We start from the raw sequence: 12,618 nt of genomic DNA on the forward strand, positions 1-12,618 counted from the left end.
ATGCATTGGAAGGATCCCTGGCGGCTCAAGCAAGTAGCCCTCTGGTGGCATGGGTTGGAAATTGCAGCATTGATCTCTGTGTCGCATTTCTGCCGGTCCATCAGGGGAACAGGTACACAGCGTCTGGGAAAGAAGGGAGGGGAGGGAGAAAGAGAAAATTACTTTATTTTTTTTATTTTTCATCTTTATGTTTCATTTTATTACTTATTTTATTTTATATTTATTAGTTCACTTGATTTTTATTTGATATTTATTTGATTATTTGATATTTTATTATTTTATTGTTACTACTTTTATTATTTTATTTTATTTTTATTTGATTATTTTATTAATTATTTATTGATTTTAATTTCATTTCATTTTATTTGATGTTTACTTTGCTTGTTATTTTATTTGTTTTGTTTTGTTTTTTATTGTTTTATTTCATTTTAATTTACTTTGTTTTATTTTGTTTTTATTTTATTTTATTATTTGTATTTTATTTTATTTCATTTTATTATTTTTTATTTGATTTTTTATTTTATTGCTTATTTATTTTATTTTTATTCTTTCATTTGATTTTAGTTTTTTACATCTTATTTTTATTTTATTTATCAAATAAAATAAATATCAAATAAAATATCAAATAAAGAATAAAAATAAAATAAATAAGTAATAAAATAAAAAATTAAATGCAAAATAATAAAATCAAATAAAACAGAATCAAATAAAAAGAAAACAAAAAGTAAAGTAAAACATCAAATAAAATAAAATAAGATGTAAAAAACTAAAATTTTATTAAACTAATATTTATTTTAGTTTTTTATATCTTATTTTATTTTTATTTTATTTGATGTTTTACTTCACTTTTATTGTTTTCTTCTTATTTGATTCTGTTTTATTTGATTTTATTATTTTGCATTTGATTTTTTATTTTATCATTTATTTTATTTTATTTTTATTCTTTTATTTGATATTTTATTTTAGTTTTTTACATTTTATTTTTATTTGATGTTTTACTTTACTTTTTATTTTGTTTTCTTTTTATTTGATTCTGTTTTATTTGATTTTATTATTTTGCATTTGATTTTTTTATTATTTATTTTATTTTATTTTTATTCTTTTATTTGATATTTTATTTTATTTTTTAGATCTTATTTTTATTTTATTTTATGTCTACTTTTTATTTTGTTTTCTTTTTATTTTGTTTTCTTTTTATTTGATTCTGTTTTATTTGATTTTATTATTTTGCATTTGATTTTTTCTTTTATTACTTATTTTATTTTATTTTTATTCCTTTATTTGATATTTTAGTTGATATTTTATTTTATTTTTTTAAATCTTGTTTTTATTTTATTTTTTATTTGATGTTTTACTTCACATTATATTTTTTGTTTTATTTTGTTTTATTATTCTCTATTTGATTTTTTATTTAATTACTTATTTTATTTTTATTCATTTATTTAATAATATCTATAGTATATCAATCTCTTGGTAGCTATAGCTATCTCTATATAATCTCTCTCTCCCCCCCCTCTCTCTTTTCCCTCCCTCTCTCTCTTTCTCCCTCTTTCTCTCTTTCTCCCACTCTCTCTTCTCTCTTCTCTTTTTCTCCCTCCCTCTTTCTCTCTCTTTCTCCCTCCTCTCTCTCTCTCTTCTCTCTCTCTTTCTCTCTCCTTGTTCAAATCAAGACATTTAATGCTATTGCATTATTGTATAAATGAAGGGTATTAATTTGAACAATGTGATCTACAAATTTTGGTGTATTCTAGTTCTCACAAAGTTAGAGGGAGGGAGGGAGGAAAGCTCGCCACTGACACTTGCAGGGTTCTCTTCCTATAATCTTATAATAAAGGCATGTTTATTTTAGTTTAATAAAAATAAATTTATATTTAGACATTGGTTTTCTAGTCCAGTCTACCTTGAAGAACTGATGGATCCATCCTTACCCAGATTCTGTCCCATGGCAACTGCCTCCGTTAAGGCACTGAAACGCCCAACAAGGGTCATTGAATTCCTTGCAGAGGGCTCCTGTGAACCCCGGAGCGCAAACACAGGTGAAGGAGCCGGGGACATTCACGCAGGTTCCATGCTCACAAGGGGCATCGCGACAGAAATCAGCATCTCTCTCGCACCGAAGTCCCTCGAAGCCTGGAGACATAATGTTGACACCATCAATCTTCTGCCTTCCCTATGCACATATTTGCTAGTTGTTCCCGATTCTAGGGGGCAGTACTTGTCTCTGTTTCAAAGCCAAAGAGCCAGCGCTGTCCAAAGACTCTCCGTGGTCACGTGGTCGGCATGATTAAATGCTGAAGGCGCACGGAACGCTGTTACCTTCCCACCAAAGTGGTCCCTATTTTTCTACTTGAATTTTTTTATGGGCTTTCCAACGGCTAGGTTGGCAGGCGGTGGGACAAGTAACAGGAGCTCACTCTGTTACATAGCACTAGGGATTCAAACCGCTGAACTGCTGACCTTTCTGATCGACAAGCTCAGTGTCTTAGCCACTGAGACACCGCGTTTTACATTACCCTTATCCAAAGCTTATCCTGAGCCAACTCAGGAGGTGATGATGATACAGGTCTAACAAAGGAATTGTTGAGTCTGTCATTTGTACCTCTGTAACCGCCTGGTTTGGCACAGCAACCAAACAGGACAGGCAAACAGATTTCAACCGAGAGTTAGGACTGCAGAAAAAACAATTGCAACCAGCCTGCCTTCCATTGAGGACCTGTATCCGGCACGAGCCAGAAAGAAGGCTGTGAAAATATTTACAGACCCCCTCACACCCTGGACATAAATTGTTTCAACTCCTTCCCTCAAGATGACATTATAGGGAATTGCATGCCAAGACAACCAGACACAAAGACAGTTTCCCCCCTTGCTATTGCTCTGCTAAACAACTGTAGGAAGCGCCCCTCCCCAGATTAAATATTCTTTATTCTTAATATTAATAGAGGCAAAATATTATATTTTCCCAAAGGAGGAATGGAGAAACATGCTCTTAAAGACAGAAAGCAGCCCCCAGTCTATCTTAATAGCATCCAGCAGATGCCTGAAGTCTTTACAGATGGATATTTTGTGCCCATTGAGAAAGACTGGGCTAGCCTATTCACAAACAAAACAGCTCCAGCTCCAGCTGATGGGATTAAGAATTTACATCCCCAACCCAAATTCTAAGGACCTCTAGGATATAATAAGATTAGCTCATCACCATTAGAATATCAAAAGAACACAAGGCTCACAACCTTGCACAACCCCCGCGGGCAGTGGTTCAAGGGGTGGGTTCCTGCCAGTTCTAACCTCTTCTATAAAAGAAGTTCCACAAATCTACAGTGCCATTTAGAACTGGTTCCAGCTCCCTCCCCCCCCCCCATCCAACATCATCAAGATGAAGAGCCAGAGAAGGAATTCTGGGAGTTGAAGTCCACAAGTCTTAAAGCTGTCAAGTTTGAACATCCCTGGGTTTTTTTTTCTAAAGGGTTAGGGGTGCAAGGGTCTTGTAACTTGACAGCTTTAAGACTTGCATGCCTCAAATGCCAGAGTTTCTGAGCCAACATTTTGGTTGCTAAGCAAGAGCGTTATTAAATGAGTTTCACCACATTTTACAAGTTGGCCATGCCCACCCGGTCACATGACTGCCAAGCCACTCCCACCTGGTCACATGGCCAACAAGCCACTCCCACAAAGCAGGCCACACCTACAGAAGAGGTTCTAAAAAAATTTGAAACCCACCACTGGGTGGTTCTCAACCTTCCCAATGCCACGACCCTTTAATACAGTTCCTCACGTTGTGGTGACCCCCAACCATAAAATTGGTGTCCTCATATGTTTTAGTCTCCAGTCCCCTAATCATCTTTGTTGCTCTTCTCTGCACTCTTTCTAGAATCTCCACATCCATATATACAATTACTTTGGGGATCAGTGCAACGGAGCCAGCCAGAGATGTTTAAAAGATGAGTGGTTATATATAAATCTGTTAAATAAATGCTGAACTCCAGCCAACCTTAGAAAACCTTAGAAAAAGTCTTAGTCACTATCAGGCTGAGGCATTCAAAGGGTGTCTAAGATACAATCTCTGTCTCGTTTCTTGCTGTAAAGCAGAAGGAAATCTGTAACTTTCAGCCACAAAGTTGTGTGACACACTATCCAGTAACACCCAGCAACAGCGCTTAGATTTATATACAGCTTCAAAGTGCTTTACAGTCCCCTCTAAGCGCTTTGCAGAGTCAGCGTATTCAAATCAATCGGAACAGGCTGGAAGGGGCCTTGAAGGTTTTCTAGTCCAACTCTCTGCTCAAGCAGGAGGCCCTTTACCATTTCAGACAAGAGACAGTCCAGTCTCTTCTCAAAAACCTCCAGTGATGGAGCACCCACAACTTCTGAAGGCAAAGCTGTTCTACTGGTTAATTGTCCTCACTGTTAAGAAGTTTCTCCTTAATTCCAGGTTGCTTCTCCCCTCAATGAGTTCCCATCCATGGTTCCTTCTCCCGCCCCTCTGGCGCTTTGGAAAATAACAATCTGGGTCCTCAATTTACCAACCTCGGAAGGATGGAAGGCGAAGTCAAGCCTGAGCCAGTCAGGTCCAAACTTCTGGCAGTGGGCAGAGTTGGCCTGCAATACTGCATTCTAACCACTGAATCCCGGTGGTGGGTTCTGGATCCCGTCACAACCGGTAGGCTGCACAAGGGGCCAGGCGTCCTCGTCAGGCACGTGCGCTGCACACACAAGCACACGCCACCACCCTGCAACACCCAGCTGCTTGCCAGAGGTCGCGCAGGCGCTGCACACTGTGAGCACGTGTGCAATTGGCCAGTCGCGTTATTAACAGCTATAGAACATGGGCGGGCGGGTGGACCAAACGAGCCACTGTACCGCTGGCCGCTTCCGATACAGCCATACGGGGCTGTACCGCCCGCATCCCACCACTGGCGCCACCCCACAGCTCATACTAATGGCACTGATGATGCTACCTAGTTTGGGTAATGAAACATCTCCAAGAAAACAACCAAGCTTAGAAAGCACCCCTCACTTCAATTCTGAGCTGCAAATATTCTCCTTTATGGGTACAGAGGCCTGAAGCAGAGGCTGGAGGATCCTAGATGGCCCAGGATGGATCTATGCAGTTGGGTACGAAGCTGAAAGATTGTAGTCCAGAGAGGATCCTCCCTAGGGAAGATGGAGGGATGGTTCCTCTTTGGACCACGTTCTCTGGGCTCTCTTCATCATCCTCACTCACCAGGGGGACACAGGCAGGCAGTGCCATGGCTCTGGAGTTCACAGGTTCCCCCGTTGAGGCAGTGGCCTTGGAGACACTCTTCGACTTCACACAACGGTCCACCAAACCCTGTAAAGGAAAGATCTTAAGAGACCAAGAAGGAGGAGGACCAAACGAGCGTCTGTCAAATGTTGTGCTGCATACATGTCTATCAGTTAAACCTAAAACAGTCTTCCAATATCTCAGGGGCTGCCACGAAGAAGAGGGAGTCAAGCAATTCTCCAAAACACCTGAGGGAAGGACAAGAAGCAACGGGTGGAGAGAAGCAACTTAGAACTGAGGAGAAATTTCCTGACAGTTAGGACAATTAATCAGTGGAACAGCTTCCCTCCAGAAGTTGTGAATGCCCCATCACAGGAAGTCTTTAAGAAGATGCTGGATAGCCATTTGTCTGAAACGGTATAGGGTTTCCTGCCTAGGCAAGGGGTTGGACTAGAAGACCTCCAAGGTCACTTCCAACTCTCCTATTCTATTCTATTCTATTCCATTCCATTCCATTCTATTCTATTCTATTCTAAAACAGGAGAGCCATATTGTTATGTTATCTGATCTCGCATTTTTAATCAACTGCGCAATTTATTTTCTTTTCCTCCTTTTCTTTCATCTTTTTTTTCTTCTCTTTGTATGGGATATGCATGGGATACGTATGAGATGAATGAATGTCCCACTTTTTACTATTATATTGTTGTAATTTTTGTGTTTTAACTCTTACGTGGGGATTGCTTGGGGGAGTGCATGGGTATGTATGATTCGGAGGACCTGCCGGGGGATGCGGGGGCCATGGGGGTGGTTGAGGGGACCAGAGACACGGGAGAGGGTCAGAGTATCACGGTTGTAGCAGGGAGGGGCAGATATGGCGGGGACTTTAGGGCAGGCCATTACCGGGGAAGGAGGGTTCGCTACATTACAGAGATCCCTCCTTCCGGCCCTATGAGTCCCACTCCGAGACCAGATGGCGCAAGTAATCAGGACCCTGGACTCAGGCTGCTGTCGCTAAATGCCAGGTCTGTGGTACATAAAGCTCCTCTCGTCCGGGACTTAATTTTAGACGAGAGGGCAGACCTGGCATGTATTACTGAAACCTGGCTGGGCCCAGAGGGAGGAGTCCCCCTCGTAGAGATGTGCCCAGAAGGATTTCAGGTGCTGCACCAGCCGAGAGCCCAGAGAAGGGGTGGGGGTGTGGCTATTGTTATCCGGGAGTCATTAGCTCCTCGTAGGGTCCCTGCTCCGGAGCTTGTCGGGTGTGAGTCTCTGCTGGTAAAGTTGGACCTCAAGGGTCAAGTGGGTCTGCTGTTAACGTACCTGCCTCCCAACAGCGTTGCAGCAGCCCTCCCCTCGCTCCTCGAGTCGGTAGCCGAGCTGGCAATTGAGTTCCCTAGGCTGATGGTCCTGGGGGACTTCAATTTGCCGTCGCTCGGTGAACACTCTGATGGGGCGCAGGAGTTCATGGCTTCCATGACGGCCATGGGCTTGACCCAAGTAATCCGGGGCCCAACCCATTCAGCGGGTCACATGCTCGACCTCGTATTTCTCTCGGAGCAGTGGATTTGTGATCTTGGTCTGAGGGGTAACGACATCATACCCCTGTCGTGGTCAGACCACTGCCTACTGAGGCTTGACTTCCGGAGACCAAACCCCCACTGTAGGGAGGAGGAACCGACCAGGTGGTTCTGCCCCAGGCGACTTATGGAGCCGTTAAGGTTCCAGACGGAGCTTGGGGTCATTCCTGATACTTTCGCCCACAGTCCGGTAGAGACTCTGGTTGCTGCCTGGCACTCGGCAGCATCGGAGACCCTTGACCGGATTGCGCCACTACGGCCCCTCCGAGGCGGCGGATCCCGGAGACCTCCTTGGTTCACCGAGGAACTCCGGGAGATGAAGCGCCGGAGGAGACGCCTAGAGCACCTATGGAGGTCCGATAAGTCCGAATCGAACCGAGCAATGGTAACCATCAGCACCAAGGAATACACCAGGGCACTTAGGGCAGCGAAAAGATCTTATATAGCCACCTTGGTTGCGTCCGCTGAGTCCCGCCCAGCCGCCCTGTTTAGGATAACCCGCTCCCTACTAAATAGGAGGGAAGCGGGGGAACCCTTACAGGGCAGAGCTGAGGATTATGCCCAATTCTTAGCGGACAAAATTGCTCGGTTTCGGTCGGACTTGGACTCCATCTCTGCAGTTCCAGCCGAGGCACAAGAGGATGAAGTAGACCACCTCTGGGTTGAGTTTCAGGATGTTGCCCCTGGGGATGTGGACAAGGCCATGAGGGCTGTAAGTGCCTCCACCTGTGTACTGGACCCGTGTCCCTCATGGCTGGTTGTTAACAGCAGTGAGGTGACACGAGGCTGGATCCAGTCGGTTGTTACCGCCTCTCTTCGGGAGGGGAACTTCCCCGCCGCGCTAAAAGCGGCGGTGGTGAGACCCCTCCTGAAGAAGCCATCCTTGGATCCAGCTGTTCTTAACAACTTCCGTCCAGTCTCCAACCTTCCCTTTCTTGGGAAGGTTGTTGAGAAGGTGGTGGCCTTCCAGCTTCAGCGGTCCTTGGAGGAAGCAAGTTATCTCGACCCCTTCCAGTCAGGCTTCAGACCCGGTTACAGCACAGAAACCGCTTTGGTCGCATTGACCAATGATCTTTGGAGAGCCAGAGATGGAGGTCATCCCTCCATCCTGGTTCTCCTTGACCTCTCAGCGGCTTTCGATACCATCGACCATGGTATCCTTCTGCGACGACTGAGGGAGGTGGGAGTGGGAGGCACTGTGCTGCGGTGGTTCTCCTCCTACCTCTCGGACAGGTCGCAGTCGGTGTTAGTGGGGGGGCAGAGATCGACCCCTAGGCCCCTAACATATGGGGTGCCTCAGGGTTCGGTCTTATCCCCCCTACTATTCAACATCTACATGAAACCACTGGGTGAGATCATTCGCAGGCACGGGATAAGATACCATCAATATGTGGACGATACCCAGTTGTATCTGTCCGCCCCGTGCCAACTCAATGAAGCGGTGGACGTGATGAACCGAGGCCTTGAGGCCGTTATGGACTGGATGAGGGCTAACAAGCTTGTACTCAACCCGGAAAAGACCGAGTGGCTGTTGTGCTTCCCTCCCAACAATTCGACCAGTACTCCATCGCTCAGGCTGGGGGGTCAAATTCTACACCCCTCAGAGAGGGTTCGCAACTTGGGAGTCCTCCTGGATCCACAGCTGTCCTTTGACCACCATCTGACGGCTGTGACCAGGGGGGCATTTGCCCAGGTTCGCCTGGTGCGCCAGTTGCGACCCTACCTGAATCGGGAGGCCCTCACAACAGTCACTCGGGCCCTTGTGACCTCTAGGCTGGAATACTGCAATGTGCTCTACATGGGGCTGCCCTTGAAGAGCATCCGGCGACTTCAGCTAGTCCAGAACGTGGCCGCGCGAGTGATCGTGGGTGCACCTCGGTTCACCCACATAACACCTATCCTCCGCGAGCTGCGCTGGCTACCTGTTGATCTCCGGGTGCGCTTCAAGGTGCTACTAGTCACCCATAAAGCCCTCCATGGTAGTGGATCTGCGTACTTGAGAGACCGCCTTCTGCCAATTACCTCCCTGCGACGAATTAGATCTCATAGATTGGGCCTCCTCCGAGTTCCATCTGCCAGCCAGTGCCGGCTGGCAATTACAAGGAGGAGAGCCTTTTCAGTAGTAGCTCCGACCCTTTGGAACGATCTCCCCGTGGAGATTCGTACTCTCACCACCGTCCAGGCCTTCCGCATAGCCCTTAAGACCTGGCTAGCCCGTCAGGCCTGGGGACAAAGATAATTGCCCCTCCCGAATGATGAATGAATGTTGCTCATTATTTTATTCTATGTTTGTCTACGTTATTGTTTGTATATCCCTCCCTTGATTTTATGTAAGCCGCCCTGAGTCCCCTCAGGGAAAAGGGCGGCCTATAAATGTTAATAAATCTCTAAATCTCTAAATTGTCCAGCCCAGGGGTGTCAAACTTGCATTGTCATGTCTTCATGTGACATATCATGACTCCCCCCCCTTTGCTAAAACAGCGGTGGGCGTGGCCAGCCTGTGATGCATTCGGCCTGCAACCCGCAAGTTTGATGCCCCCGGCCTAGCCAAAAATCAGGAGCACCTTTTCTAATTAACGAAATCATAAACTTCCACATGTTGCAGCTTAGGCTTTACAATAGTCCTTGACAGACAACTACAATTGCGCCCAAATTGGGCCCAAAAGTTCTCTTGTTATGTGAGAAACTTGTTAAGTGAGTCTTGCCCCTGTTTTACGACCTTTCTTGCCACAGTTGTTAAGTGAATCACTGCAGTTGATAAGTTAATAATCTGGTTATTAAGTGAATATGGCCTCCCCATTGATTTTGCTTGCCAAAAGGTCGCAGAAAGGGGAATCCCATGACCTTGGGGTGCATCAGCAGTCATAAGTATGAACCAAGTTGCCAAGCGTCTCAGTTTTGATCACATGATTATCTTGGGGATGCTACAAAAGTCACAAGTGTTATAAATGGTCATCAATTGCTTTTTTCAGTGATGTTGCAACTTTGAATAGTCACTAAACGAATTGTTATAAGGTCAAGGGCCACCTGTAATGTATCACAGGTAGTGATACTACACTGTGGCATAGCAATAGCAATAGCAGTTCGACTTATATACCGCTTCATAGGGCTTTCAGCCCTCTCTAAGCGGTTTACAGAGTCAGCATATCGCCCCCACAGTCTGGGTCCTCATTTCACCCACCTCGGAAGGATGGAAGGCTGAGTCAACCTTGAGCCGGTGAGATTTGAACAGCCGAACGGCAGATAACAGTCAGCTGAAGTGGGCTGCAGTACTGCACCCTAACCACTGCGCCACCTATTATACTACACAATAGTAGAGTGAACTATAATTGAGCCTGGATTTACAGTCGCATGTCATTAAGTGAACATAGCAGTCATTAAGTGAGCCCATTTTCACAAGGGGCAAGAAACCAGAAATAAACCCTGGATTCCAGCAAAAGAGCCATAAATCACAGTCAGGTGATTGACGGGCATTGCAAACAGCCATAATTGTGGGCAGGTTGCCAAGGGCCCAAAATACGATCATGTGACTGCATGGTGGGGGAGGGAGGCAGACCTCAGAACTTCAAATCCCACTGCAACTTTGAATGGTTGCTAAGCAACCAGTTGTTAAGCGACACCGATCTGTATTAAATGAAATTAAACATTATAAGCAAAGTTGAGGCTTTCTGGTGAAAGTATTACTTCAGAAAAAGACTGATTTCCTATCTGTTCAAATAAAAAAATAAAAATAAAAGAAATCCATGGAATCCATCTGCATTTTCGCCTGAGCCAAGGCCTTCTTACCGGAGGGGCAGAGGCATTGGAAACGGTCCAGCAGGTCCAAGCAGGAGGCCCCGTTCTGGCAAGGCTGGCTGAGGCACTCATTGAGGTTCGATTCGCACCTGGAGCCTGTGTAGCCCCTGAGGCAGGAGCAGGTGAACGAGCCGGGCGTATTGTAGCAGCTTCCTCTGTGTTCACATGGGTTGCTCCCTGGAGCAGGAGACAGGAAGAGGAAGAGTCCAGAGAAAAACACTGATCTGCCCAATTCATGTCATGTAATATCTGTGGGTATATGCATAGCATTGTATTGTATTGTATTGTATTCTATTCTATTCTATCGTATTCTATTCTGTCGTATTCTATTCTATTCTATCATATTCTATTCTATTCTATTGCATTCTATTGTATTCTATTGTATTCTATTCTATCATATTGTATTCTATTGTATCGTATTCTATTCTATTGCATTGCATTGTATTATATTGCATTGCATTTATTTATTTGTTTATTCATTTATTTGTTTATTCGTGTATTCATTTATTCGTTTATTTGTTTATTCGTTTATTCGTTTATTCATTTATTCATTTATTCATTTATTCATTTATTCATTTATTCATTTATTCGTTTATTCATTTATTCATTCATTCATTCATTCATGTTTAGGTAGTGTATATTAAAGGAGTAGACCCTTTGAGAGTTGTATGCAACAAAATTTCATTTTAATATATGCCAAGTAGTGGGTGAACATACATCTTATTCATTTAAGAGCAGTATTTTCAACAAGCCACCTAAAAAAAATGTCATTAGAAATATGCAGGGGTTAAAGATCTCTGGATTTCTTATTCAAGCAAAATAGTTAAGAAAATCAGGACTGGAGAAAAAGGGTAGAAAAGATATTGCTTTGTGACAATAAAGTTATTCTAAGCCTTAGTCTTCTGCTAACTTTATATTTCAAGGAGAAAAGTTTGCCAAACATTTTCTTGGAGGAGGTGGCGTTTAAATCGTATTTTACCACAAGAGGGCGCTGGTGCACTGCGAAATTTGTCTCGGCACAAAAGTCAAGGCAGTTTTTTGTCTGAGGCAGCAATGAAGGTGTTTGGGGGTCTGGTCCAGCAACAGGTAGTCCTCGTTTAGTGACGATTTCATTTAATGCCCATTCACAGTAATGAAAAAGGCAACTTGGCAACCCATCCTTACATTTGTGTCCTTTGCAAAGGAAAGCTGAAGTAAGACGGCAAGCAAAAGCGCCGTTTCACTGAGCGACTGCTTTACTTAACATCCACGTTGCTCATGCTAATGATGGTTGCTAAATGAGGACTACCCGTGTTGCTCACTTTTGGGTGTCTGGGTATTTTTTTTCCCCCTCCAGAAGAACAATGTAAACTTCTGGGTTGTGATACATCTTGGACTCTGCTGTTGCTGCTGTTTATTATATTATTATTGTAATCCTTCGGATGGTGACATAGTTTGGTGGATGGAGTTTTTTTCTTTCATGAGTAGGTATCGGAATTTCATTACAAAGTATGCCATTGTGTACACAATAAAGTGACAATAAAGATTATTTTAGTTTAGCTTAGCTTAGTTTATATTGTAGCTTATCCTATATCTTTTTTTTATCTTATCTTATCCTACCTTACCTTACCTTATTATAATGTAGCTTATTTTATATCAGATCTTGTAGCTTATCTTGCAACTTATCTTACATTATCTTATATTATCGTACCATACCTAACACCTTATCTTATCTTATTGTTCCTTACCTTACCTTGCAGCTTAACCTATCTTACCTTATCTTATGTAGACACAAGAACAGTTTTTCCTGAATGCCATCAGTCTGCTAAACAAATAATTCCCTCAACACTGTCAAACTATTCACTAAGGCTGCATTGCTATTGCTATTAGTCTTCTCATCCTTCCTATCACCCATCTCCTCCCAGTTATGACTGCAGGTACTGTAACTTTATTGCTTGTATCCTTACGATTTATATTTATATTGATATTGTTTCCTGATTACTTATTTGTACCCTGTGACTATCA

The 12,618-nt window shown here is 43.5% G+C and overlaps 1 protein-coding gene across 1 annotated transcript in view; it reads right to left on the bottom strand.

Annotated features, from left to right (window-relative positions):
* The window catches only part of NOTCH4 (notch receptor 4), a 72,351-nt gene that overhangs the window by 44,394 nt on the left and 15,339 nt on the right, over positions 1-12,618 (bottom strand). The window contains exons 7-8 of the mRNA XM_032211125.1: positions 10,606-10,791; positions 5,222-5,329 (exon numbers count right to left, since the gene is read on the bottom strand). Coding sequence (XP_032067016.1) covers positions 5,222-5,329; positions 10,606-10,791 — 294 coding nt within the window. The remainder of the gene's footprint in view (positions 1-5,221; positions 5,330-10,605; positions 10,792-12,618) is intronic.

This window comes from Thamnophis elegans, chromosome 2 (assembly GCF_009769535.1).
Source record: "Thamnophis elegans isolate rThaEle1 chromosome 2, rThaEle1.pri, whole genome shotgun sequence".
Taxonomy (NCBI): Eukaryota; Metazoa; Chordata; class Lepidosauria; order Squamata; family Colubridae; genus Thamnophis; species Thamnophis elegans.